General features: G+C 39.0%; 1 protein-coding gene across 1 annotated transcript in view; it reads left to right on the top strand.

Moving 5' to 3' along the window:
* Positions 1–12,592, top strand: part of LOC109423748 (heparan sulfate glucosamine 3-O-sulfotransferase 5) — a 186,048-nt gene that overhangs the window by 162,241 nt on the left and 11,215 nt on the right. Inside the window, exons 6-7 of the mRNA XM_062852105.1 lie at positions 4,772–4,935; positions 7,445–7,638. Coding sequence (XP_062708089.1) covers positions 4,772–4,935; positions 7,445–7,638 — 358 coding nt within the window. The remainder of the gene's footprint in view (positions 1–4,771; positions 4,936–7,444; positions 7,639–12,592) is intronic.

Raw genomic sequence — 12,592 nt, 5'->3', positions numbered from 1 at the left:
ACACGGAGTATCAAGGCAATGACTTTGTTGGTGCAGCGTAGGACGGGATCGAACCAACTCCCACGCTAAGCTAAGGATGCCATCCACCAGCTCAAAAACAACAAAGCAGCTGGTAAGAACCTAACAAGTTGGGCCCAGAAAAAAATGGACACCTGTCTGCACCAGTTAGTAGTCAAGATCTGGCAAAACAAACAGCTACTAGAGAATCGGAAGGAAGGGATATTCTGTCTCATCCACAAGAAGGGAGACAAGTTAAGGAGAAACTTAAGAGAAACCAAATATGGCTGCCACAATGGCCGGGTCGGACCCCTACTCACGTTTTCAAAAGCACCAATCCTGAAATTCGTTAACAAACGCGCTCGATTTGGAAAAGCTGCCTCTTTTTTCAAGTGAGCAAATCCACGATTAACAAGTGCGGCTTAGTTCGTCAGATTTGTGCTTCCAAAGTTTGTATGCGAAAGTGCAATGGGATTTCTTGATGTTTCACCTTAATGTGTGAGAACTTTCGAGTGATCATCATTTTGAATGCGGCCTACAAAGTGCTATCCCATTATCGATTCGCACAGAGCTATGGAATAGGGTTTCGAACTACTTGGGCAGCCGCGTTAATTCCCGGCACCTCACAGAAAAACAAATCAAAATAATCGATTGCCGCATATTTTTCAAACGCCCTTCCGTAGGCAATCATCTTCCGCAACCTTTTCGCAACGAGATCCACAGTCAATGAGCTACATTTTCACTCAGAAGCCGCACAAGTGCTCAAAACAAATATTACTCGCAGAAGGGTGCACTTCGGCAGCACAAAGATGGGTGCCGAAGTGATTTCCTATTTGATTTTGCTGGAAGTTCGACTAGGTGCAGTAAAACTCGTTCAAAATCAACTTTCCGGCAGAAAATCTTCACCAACAATCACTGTTAACAACAAGTTCACGCAATAAGGTATCTGATTCAGATGGAAGAAGTGGGCGAAAACGGTCGTTTCGTTGTGAATTTAGGTAGGGTAAATGTACCAATAGTGGTGCTATTAGTAGCTCCTTGTAGAAAAATAATTGAATAAAATTGATAATACCACAAAATAAGAAGTCTGAAAACGTTAATCGGTAGTTTTTCACTTAAATTTGCTAGGAAAAATGTAAAAACCATTGTTTTATTCAGTTTTTGCTAATAAATCACTTGCACCAACTATAGGTACACGGTTCCTATTATGGAGGTAAAATTTAACATTGGTTCCTATAGTGGCGCATCCCATTGAATTCTTATGGAACCCACCACTATAGGAACACTACCACCACTATAGGTGCAAAGGAGCAAAAAAATTAAGGAAAATAATTGTTTCAAATAGGTTTTTCGACAAATCCTGAACACAAAACTGAATTAATGTTATTAATTAGTTATGATGCATCTATTAAAAATGTCATTTGCCAGCTTTTTGTTCGAAATAGAGCTAAATTGGCACTACCACCACTATTGGTACTACCTCCACTAAGGGAGCTTTTACCCTAATACATAATTTTGTTTACATGTTGTGCCGGAAATAGGGTAAAAAACCCTATCATGGACGAGAAGCTTACCCGAGAAGCTTGCTAGACAGATACGAGCAAAGATGGACGATGTATAAAACAGCGTTAGGATTTAGGGTGAACTATCGAGGAGGACATGCTAGCACTCGGAGTTACGAGTGACGCGTGCTAAGGACGATCTTCAGCGGTGTGCAGGAGAATGGTGTGTGGCGGCAAAGAATGAACCACGAGCTCGCTGCACTCTACGGTGAACCCAACATCTTGAAAGTGGCCAAAGCTGATACGGTGGGCAAGAATGCCGGACAACAATCCTTCAAAGTTGGTGTTTGCTAATCATCCGGTTGGTACAAGAAGGAGATATACAACTCAAGTGTCTGGTTGGTCTATACGATATGACTAGTGTTACGTTTGTAAATTGTTGTGAACATTTTGTCAATTTATTTTGTATGTTATACTATGGAGTGTCCACCTGGCGCGGGTGGCTGATTGTTTACTTTCCGCGCGGAGTGAGCAATAGCACTTAAGTTTGTATGTGTTGTCGCGTCTTGAATAGTAAATATTAAACGATCACCTGACGTGGGTGGTTGGTTGTTTGCTTTCCGCGTGAAGCGAACAATATCACTGCAGTTTGCACGGCATACTGCAACACCAAAAGGTCATATTACTTATCGAAGTGAATCCTGACCCAACGACACCTGCCTTACTAACAATCACTCCTTCCTGCAGCCTTTGGTGGAGACGTGCGGTAAACGCCAACTTTCACATAACAAAGGTTGCTATTAACAATCCTTCACTCTTCCAACCTGACTGCAAGGACGTGGCCGGCGCCGTTATTGTACTGTTAAAGAGAGCCTCTGAAGCGTGCACAGTGAGAATGTTGACCACTCCCAGTCAATTATTCAGTTGATTCATTGTGCAACTGTCATTGGTTCGAGTCAATCACGGAGTAGCAACCATAGATATGTGCAGTCAGTCTAAGCTAAGCTAAGCTAAGCTAGCATCCGGTTGGTACAAGAAGGAGTGAAGCGCAGAGAGCACTATGGGCGGACCAGGTGGAGCGTGATCAGGCAGCGTTGGGTGTGACTGGTGTTGGAGAGCTGCAGCTGCATATCGAGCATTATGGGGACAAATTATTGACTCAATGTTATCATGAATTTTAAGTTGAACTAAATAAATGAAATGAAATAGATAAAAAAAAATACAATTTGATTGTGCGTTCGAACTTATAGAACACCTTGTAGTACCCGACTGATCAGTTTAACGTCGTCTTCATTGTACTTTACATTACCCACTTTACAAACTTCTAACATAATAATGCAATGTGATTCAGGAGTCTGATTATAAGCATAACTTATTGACCCAACTATAGTTTCGATTGGGGGCAATGCTTCAAACTATCGGGAAACCCTATTCGGGATCGATTTGGGTCGCCAGTAACATATTAGCCGCTTTTTCGACGTACATACTCGGTATAACGATGAACGAATATTTTATTGCTATAAATAATAGCTATTGGATTGGATGGCAGATATATCCGTTCCATTCTATATTCGATAAATTGTCAGTTGGCGACGACGGGGGCGACCGTGTGTTCCGTTCACCTTGAATGCACCACCAATCAACGGGCGTAATTTATATCCCTCCCGGTGGGAAGTTGTTGTCTCTAGAGGGTGCTTTGGTTGCCACAAGGATAGGATAGACAGTAGTTGAATAATATCAAATTGTCATTTGGCGGTGTATACTAAAGCTGCACGGAAGGATGCACTTTTTCAATGTTTTACATTAGTGGAATATTAAAAGGTAGAACATGCTGGTTTTATATTGGCTGCAAGAGTGTAATAAGTGGATATGAAAAATGAAAGCGACATTTCCCTTTATGTCATTGGAAACTTACTTCTAACAATATCACTTTTTCGGTGGAAAAGTTTATTCAAAATGGGATTTAGTAGCGTAACGTTACAACGAATAAAAAAGTAAAACAAACTTAAGAACATATATGAGCGAATCCAAAGATGGCCGTCACAATGGCTGCCTTGCAATGCAAATACCGAAAGCACAAATCTCGTCATCCAAACAACGCACAGAACTGAACTATTCATTGCTTACTCAGTACTCACTCGTTGTAAACATTGAGTAGTATTGACAAGCATCGTCCGTTTTGTGGATGACAAGATCGGTGCTTTTAAAAACGCGAGTCAAAAATGCACCTGGACGCGCTCTCATTTCACCGACTAAATTAAAGAACATTAGAGTGGCACAAATATGTGTATTTTATCAGCTATTATGAATGATTGAGAAGAAACACATCTAGAGTGACGATATGACAAAGCCACACCTCAAAGTTTCAAGAGCACAAATCTGAAGAACCGAACGTCGCTTTGTGCTGAAAAGTTGATCGATTAGTAACCCGATGGTGGTGACCAATCGATTAACTTTTCAGCACAAATCGACAATTGTTAGGGTGCCTGTACCAGTTATCGCACTACCTAAGAAAAACTATTTCTACAAAAATACGAAGAAGACCGACGAATGTAAACAATAAGTCAAATGATTGATTAGTTTTCATACTTTACAGGAAAAAATATAGAAACGGAGCCAAAACTACTTTTAGTATTTATTACGGCGTGTGCCAATGATAGGAACCCTGTACCAGTTTTGGACACATTTGTTAATTTGGGTTCCACTTCGCACTATTTACATGCATTCCTTATGGGAGTTGCCATAACTGGTACACTATGGCGAAATAGGGTGCAAGGAGGCCGAAAAGTTAAGGAAAATGATTCATTTCTACCATAATTTGAGCAAATTGTGAAGTTTGAATGATTGCAATCATCTTTTGTGATCGTGATCTGTTGTTCACGATTTTTTTCTTGTTGATTTGTATCTTTGAAGGTTGAAAATCAACTATGGCGAATTTGAGGTACTATTGCCATAACTGGTGCACTGAGCCTATATCTTCACCTTAATGAAATTAGAAAGCCTTTAAATTTAAAACGCTAAATTTTTATCATTAAAAGGAAATTTATATTGAGGGATCACCTAGTATACAATAAAAATGTAGTACACCATGCCTTTCCATAAGCTTGCAAGTTGCTGGTGAATTTTTGACTACACACGTGTTTGCCAGCAAGCCAATGCATTGCAATGTGATTGCCAAAACTAATCAGGGATCTAGATTTAAATTGCTTTTTCGGACAATCGACTGTATGTATATCATATGAAAGTTTTATTTTTTGCTTTATCCCCTCCAGGTGCCGGAGCGCGTCCGCGCAATGAATGCGTCCATAAAGCTGCTGTTGATTGTGCGAGAACCGGTGACGAGGGCGATATCGGATTACACTCAGCTTCGAAGTCACGCCGCGACGGCCACATTGCCACAGCAACAAAGTTTATCTTCCACATCGCCACTATCCAGGTGAGTGAGTGAGTGAGTGATGGATTATTAGTATCGGATTAAAGCACATTACCATTGGAGGGGGATTACGTCCGCCTAAATTGGTTCGTTGATGGAATTTCGCACGGGAGTTATGTGTTGTGCATGCTTGCAAATCAGGAGGTATCGGGACCGATGCCATACGTGTAAATAAGTCTACGGGAAAATTCCATAGTTTTTAGGGTGGGTAATTGTGATCCCTTTCTCAGATCAAGGTTTTTTTTGTATAGCATCGATTCCTGAAGAACTGTCGAAAAGATGGGTGCGATCAGTTCCAGGGGATACTTAAAATAACTGGGACAGGTTTTTTTTTCAAAAAAAAAGTCCAACTAGCGGTAACTTCTCGAAAAGGGCATAGTAAATTCTCAAATTTTTACAGTAAGTTCATCAACTTGTTGTGTATCAGTGGTCCAAGATTGGGAAAAATCGGACTATTCTACACGAAGTTATAAAGAATATAGATTAAAGGTATAATTATCTGATAGTCAAATTTAAGCTGTTATATATCCGGATTCAACAAACCGAATGCAATGAAGTTTTGACTACTTATAACTAATATAATGAGCTATTAAAAACGATTGACTTAACTTAATATTCTTTACCCGAAAGAGAATTATAACGATTAGATTATTTTTCTAATATAACACCAATTTATCCTAAACTTCATCATCGTTTCAAAATTTGAGATAGTAATTATAGTTCATTTAAATTCCCTTTAATGAGCTAGAATATATTTATGTTTCGAAGGAAAGCAAGCAAATGCCCGGCATTAAATTGAAAAAAGTATTGGGATGCATATGAAAAATAGATAAATTTACTAAAAAACATAATAAATGAAATCGCTATAACTTTTGTTCTTCTTAATAATTTCAAATTGAATCAATGTTGTTCAATGTTTATTATATTAGTCATAAATGATCAAAATTTCATTGCATTCGGTTCATTGAATCCGGAGATATAACAGCTCAAAGTTGTCTATCGGAAAATTACACCCTTTTCTAAAATCTCTCTAACTTCGTGTAGAATAGTCCGATCTTTTCCAAATTCGGACCACTGATACACCACTAGTTAATGAACTTACAGTAAAAATTTGAAAATATTTGATGCCCTTTTCGAAAAGTTACAGCTTCTACAGCTTGAACATTTTTTGAAAAGTAAAAATTTTAACTGTCCCAGTTATTTTGAGTATCTCCTGTATATCTACGCTTTCATTGATGTTATCAACAATGTGTACCATACAAAAGAATAACTTTGATAGTTTTTGAACATGTTTTTTATTATTTTTTCATGTAACTGTATTTTTCTCGATGAAATATCCCGACTGGGAGAGAGAATCCTCAGCTTAGTGTTTTTAGAGCACTTTGAATGCTATTATCTGAAAATTTCTTCTGCCAATAATCACTTAGCATGTGTATATTGTATGGCTGGTACGAAAATACTCTATGCACAAGGAGGTCAACGAAATTTATATTACGAATAGCTTCTAGATCGACCGGGAAACGAACCTGGTGTCATGGTCTCACTGAAAACCCGCGCGTTAACCGCCTCAGCTATATGGGCTAACAAAATCATTGGTATCAGGTTCAATTTAAAATTATTGGTATAACAACTTCCAGGAGTTGACTGACATTCCTCAATGACGCAATCAGTGAGTAAAGGGCACACCACAGAGAAACAGACGCCACACTCTACTTGCCTCCCATCGATCACCTTTTTAACGGTTGATTCAAATATTAGGTGGTAGGTCGATAGGCCACTTGTGGCGCTGGCATCGTTTTTGCTCATGTTTGACGTTTGCTCACTAACGCCACCTAGTGGTGGTCCGGCCAATTACAGTACGATTAGCATTGGGCGGTTGTGATTTCGTAACGATGTTTTACAAAGAAAATTGTTCTAAGTGTTACGTCTGTTTCTCTGTAGACACACATTGAAGATATCACTAATAATCACCAGCCTTGGGCTGAAAATCTCGTTAATAAAGATACTGATAATGATAACATGGAGTCTCCAGTTAGCCTAGTGGTTAAGCCTTAACCGTTAAGGCTGTGGATCGCTAATCCGAAGACGGCGGGTTCGATTCCCGTTCCAGTCGGGAAAAATTCTCGACTCCCTGATCATAGTGTATCATTGTACTTGTCTCACAATATACAAATTCCTGCAATGGCAGGCGAAGAAAACCCTTCAATTAATAACTGTGGAATTGCTCAAAGAAGTGAAGCGTGTTGTGAAGCGAGGCAGGCCAAGTCCCAGTGGATACGTAGAGCCATAAAGAAGAAAAAGAAAAAAATGATAAAATAATATTTATCCATGTGTAATAGGAGCTTGAATCAGTTCAAATTTGTTTACATCGAGTTTGAAATTGTTTTTTGTAATGCAAAATCAGAATCCATTCGAAAACGAATTTAAAATTTAACTCCCTGCCACTCACTGAATCTCCTTCCATTCTTTTCTTCTCCTCGCTACCGAATAAACAAACACCCAAAAAATCCAGGTCATTCGAAGATTTGGCGATTCTGCCAAATGGAACCGTTAACGAAGCGTATCGTCCGCTGGCGATATCACAGTATCACGTCCACGTGCACAGGTGGTTGGAGGTCTTCCCACGGGAGCAATTACTCGTTGTCAACGGCGACCAACTGATAGAGGATCCCGTGTCGCAGCTTCGCCGAATCGAGGATTTTTTAGGTGAGTAACCTTTTATTCGGTGCTGATTCGGCGTGAAGAGGGTTCATAACAGGGTTTCCTTTCCCGTTCTCTATGAGGGATGATGGGAAACGTGAAACGGTTCATGTGTTTTGTTTACTTCATTTTGTTTTGATATAGGTCCTGAAGCGACAGAAATCCATTTATAGCTTGTTTTATTATCCAATTGAGTAACGAACGATGCCAATTTTAGCAACATCTACCGTTTATCTGTTGTCGTCATGGTTTAAACGGCTGACAGAGGATGAATCCGGAGACGACTTCGTGTTCACCCATCTAAACACTAGCCACGTCAATAGTAATTTTAATTGTTTCACCTTCCAATTTTTCCCAACCAGTGAACTCTCTTGTCATACAGCAAATTGAAGTACCACTCTTTTTAGCGAATGGTCAGTCGCCGTCGAATAACAATCTGTGGTCCTTGAAAGGTAGCAATCAAATATCAATTATTTCAAGTGGCAAGGTCAAATCATTTCGCTTCACTTTTATCAGTCAGGTTTCCCTCGTGACTGGTAAGTTCCACAAAGTGAGAAAACAACAAAAACTACTACTCTCAGGGCAGATTTCAGTGCTCTTGGTCCTTGTGGCGAACGACCAGAAAGAATAATCTTGTTTCTTTTATTTAGCTAGTTTGCTTTCCGGCACACGCTCAAGCTATTTCAAACAGTGATTTGTTTGGTTTGATATACAAAAAAATAATGATAGTTTTTTTTTCAGCTTAGGACCATTCCGTTTTTCGTTACAACAAATTCCATGTCGTAACTGATGGTCTCGTTTTGGGTGACCTTCATCTCACAATAGTGTATGAAATGTTTTCAGAGTGCAGAAGAAGGAAGAACGTTTCAAGTGGCAAACTTGGCACGAGTTTATCGTGCCAAAGTGACCCTAGTCGCCATCGAATAGCAGAAATGTCCAATAACAACAGTACGAGGGAGAAACTTTCATAATTATCGGACATTGCAAATTAATCATCCACGTGCCTCGCGTATTTGCAAACACCACGTTATATGCTGCTACCCCACGGTCAGGCCACCCCTTTACCTATAGCCGGTGTCACCCCGAGTAGGACAGCATTTTAGAATCTCAAATTCAATCTTTAATGGTAACTGAACCTTTACTTATCTTCAATATTTGGTACTAAAACCACAAAGTTTGCATTAGGTGTACCGGCTTTCTGAATTATAATAAACATTCGTTATTGATTCAATGTTTGATAGTATTAGAATTGTAAAAAAATGTCTTACATTGAGGATCATTACAAAAGATGATAACGTTCTCATAATATTACACAGACTATTTCATTTATGTCGCAGCTTCATATCTCATTTCTACCCGGGATGGCCGGGCGCTTCTTTTCCACGAACTGGTCCATCCTTCTTCTCTTCCCCTGAGCCAGACGGATTTTATCATTAGGATCCAATAAATGCGCGCGTGTCAATGTTGTTGTTTGCTTGCCGAATTACATCATGAAAAGTTTCATTATTTTATTGCGTCTGGTCCCAGATGAGCTGATATGGGAATTGGGTGTCAATTGAAGAGGAAAAAACATAAAATGGATAATGACAATGCGGTTTTATAATAAGGTCGTTCTGAATGGTCTCCCGTTATGATCTTCAAATGGTCTCGAAATTACATTGAATGGTTGTTACGGATTTTATTTTGTCCATAGAGTTTATGTTATACAAAAGATAAATGTATGAAAGTATCTTGTTTTACATGTTCTAATTCATGCGTCCCTGATCGTCATTTGAGCATTTGTAGTGCTCCGAAATGAAATAGACTCAAGAAATGCAGTCAAAATTTGATGTTCTATTTTAAAGCAATTTCGTGCAATGACTTATCTAAAGACATGCAGACCGTTCCCTAACATGGCTTATAGAAGATCTCGAATCAAGGACCGGTTAGAATTAGTTTTCCAATACAAATCCAAGATGTGAATGCAACCAAAGACTGCGAACAAAAAAACATTTATCCAAATTAAACTCAATTCCAGGATGACTGATGGGCCTATGCAACAATAATTGGGTTTTTAAATTAAGAAAAATTCAATGATTTTTTATTTTTAAACAAAAGAGCACCTTTTTCTGAGACGCTATGATTTTTTTCAGATTTTTAGAACTTCATTTTGGTATCTAAAATCTTTTTCAAAGAGATTTTTTGAAATCACCTTTTGGCAGCTGGGCAACTGCTTGACAGCTCCGCTCAGTACAAAATGCGACGAGGGGTGATTCGACAAATCGCTCTCATACAAATTTCAAATTGATTTTTAAATAGGTTCCCGGACACCAAAATTGATGAAAATTTGGATTTCGGCTCAGTTTAGCATGCAGATTCAGATTATGGAATTATCTCAACACCACTAAAGAAGCCAATTTAAATCACGTCTTCCTGTGATTGTAAATTGTTACTCATTCGGGTAACCGGGCACTTTTATGTTTTGAGTTGCATGCATATTTCATATTCTAAACAACTTATATTTGTGTCGTTATTTTATTGTGCATTTGAAATGCTCTATTTATTTTCCATAATTGAAAGTATAATTGATCCTAGAATATATCATTTGTAGGGTTCCATTATTGTTTGTTCGTAATATGGCACCCAACGTGGTCAACGTGGAACATGAATTGTTCCATTTTTTTTCTCAGCCGGTAGAGCATTTATTCTGTCATTTGACAGCACATAACAACTCTTCATCTTTTGAGGAGTAAAAACCAACATTTCGATTTATAGAACTTTTAAGGTGAAGATTTGACGAAGCCACACTCCGAATTTTTAAGAGCACAAATCTAAAAGTTCAAAAGAACCAAATGACAGTTAATGCTGAAAAGTTGATCGATTGGCCACTACTAGCGAGTAATCAATCGATCCACTTTTCAGTGTTATCTGCCAATTGGTTCTTCTGTGCTCTTAAAAATTAGAGGATGGGGGGTTGGTTTCGTCATATCTTCACCTTTAAATAATTCAATTATGTAAATATGTAAATGTATACGAAATGACACTTGTCAATTACGTATAATAATTTCAGTTTTCGCATTCAGATCTGTTATTTACTAATCCAATATTCCATGATTCAATGAAAATGGTACCTACTTTTAGCACTTAGTTCACTTAGTTAAATCACGATCCTTTTTAACCATCCTTCTCCGCTTCTAACGTCTACAACCAGGGCTTAGTTCGATCGCCATGCCCTGGCGCTTCCGATTCCGCCTTCTGTCCTTAGGTTTATTCGGAAATCCCCGATACGGTTCTTCGTCCTCTACGCTCTCTCTTCTTCTCTGGCGCATCGGTGTGCCAATTACCGGAGCCGACATAGTCAAATTAAGTCGCAAGGGATTGTCCTCTTTGGCAGAGCGAAGCTGCGTCCGATGGGCCATTGCCCGTACGCCTACAGTTTCCACCTGTGTCCTTAATCTAACAAAAGGTACAAATTATATCTGCATAATCGGGCCGATTGCCTTTCTGCTTCTAAGTATTTGCTCGTTGCTCTGAACTTTGACGTTTTTCTTCCGTCGTGAAAGGCTATGTTTCTGGAATACGCTTGGTATCCAAGTCAACTTTTCATTGGTCCTTGGCCTTTTACGCCAACTTGTTGCGAACACCTACAACAATGCGATCCCTAATGGCTGAAGACTTAAAATCACTGAATAGTATTTAGTTTGTATTTACTGACAATACAAACCCTTCGTCAATTTCGTCCGGTTGCTGGACGCGGTTATTGACTTTTGATCTTTGTAGCAATTCTGATTCCGTCTTGTCGAAACGAGTACGCAGTTTGGAAACCATATCCTCGTACTTGACTTCCGCCTGATTGCCATTAGCATAAAGTAGCTTAAGTTCGTTGAATACTACTAAGCCACTAAGGAGTATTAAATGGGGTCGTTTTGCGCCGTTTGCAAATTTTTTTACCACAAAAAACCCCAGTCGCTCTATCGAATCACCGAAAAGGGCGTTCCTGAAATACTACGATTTACCATGGTGCAACAATAGAAACCCATTTACGATTAATCAAAAGAATGTTTGTCAGCACTAATTACCATAAAGGAATAATTGAAAACTCATCGTGATCCACCGGATCCTTGAACGACCTTTAAGGAGACCTCTAAGTGGAAGGAATGCACCTCAACTTCCTATTATAATACCTCACCAGTTTAACATAGCTTTCGCGGGAAATTTGTCGGGTCGTTCACCCAGCTCTGGCCTTGCCGTTTCACACTCAGTCTGATCTCTCCGCTTCAGAATTTCGTTGCAATCCTCTGGAAAACTTCTTCAGAAACGGTTGTTTAGTGTTTGCTATATGTTTCACTAGCTGAATCGTCTGTATAAGCCATATACCAACCGAGACGCAGTTTTTCTATTGATAATAAACAGAAACACTCTTAAAATGCGTTGCACAAAAATGTGTTTTTTTGCTGTAAAAGAAGTTAACCTAATTAAAAGATCACGTTTAATGCATGCTAGATACTTTGGTAATCTTCATTTCAGGCACCATAAATATAGTTGCTATTCAAGAAGGTATTCAAAATAATGCTTTTGTTCTTAATTACTTATTATAATACGATTTATAATACCTGGAATAATTTCTTTGTTTGATTGTTTGTATTATGCGGGTATTCCCTAATCGAACACGACGGTTCGGAACGTTCGTGCCTCGAACAGTCCCTACTCGGAGAAACTCAAGTACCGTCTACCCCCGTTGGTTTGAACGATACCTCATGCAAACCAACGGGGTTCATTTTTTAATTTGAACTTCTAGCAACCCTGCTGGCGTCAAATCACACACTACTGGCAGCCTTATTTGGTGTTTTGTTTTGATTCTGCGTTCCGTTTCACACCGTTCCATTAGCAGAATGACGATTAAACCATTTTTAGTTTGAACGATGTGCAGATTAGAGGGGGTCAAACTAAAAAGTGTTCAGATTACATGCGGTCAAACCAA

This window comes from Aedes albopictus, chromosome 2, assembly GCF_035046485.1.
Source record: "Aedes albopictus strain Foshan chromosome 2, AalbF5, whole genome shotgun sequence".
NCBI classification, from domain to species: Eukaryota; Metazoa; Arthropoda; class Insecta; order Diptera; family Culicidae; genus Aedes; species Aedes albopictus.
This window is presented reverse-complemented; position numbering and strand designations above follow the sequence as displayed.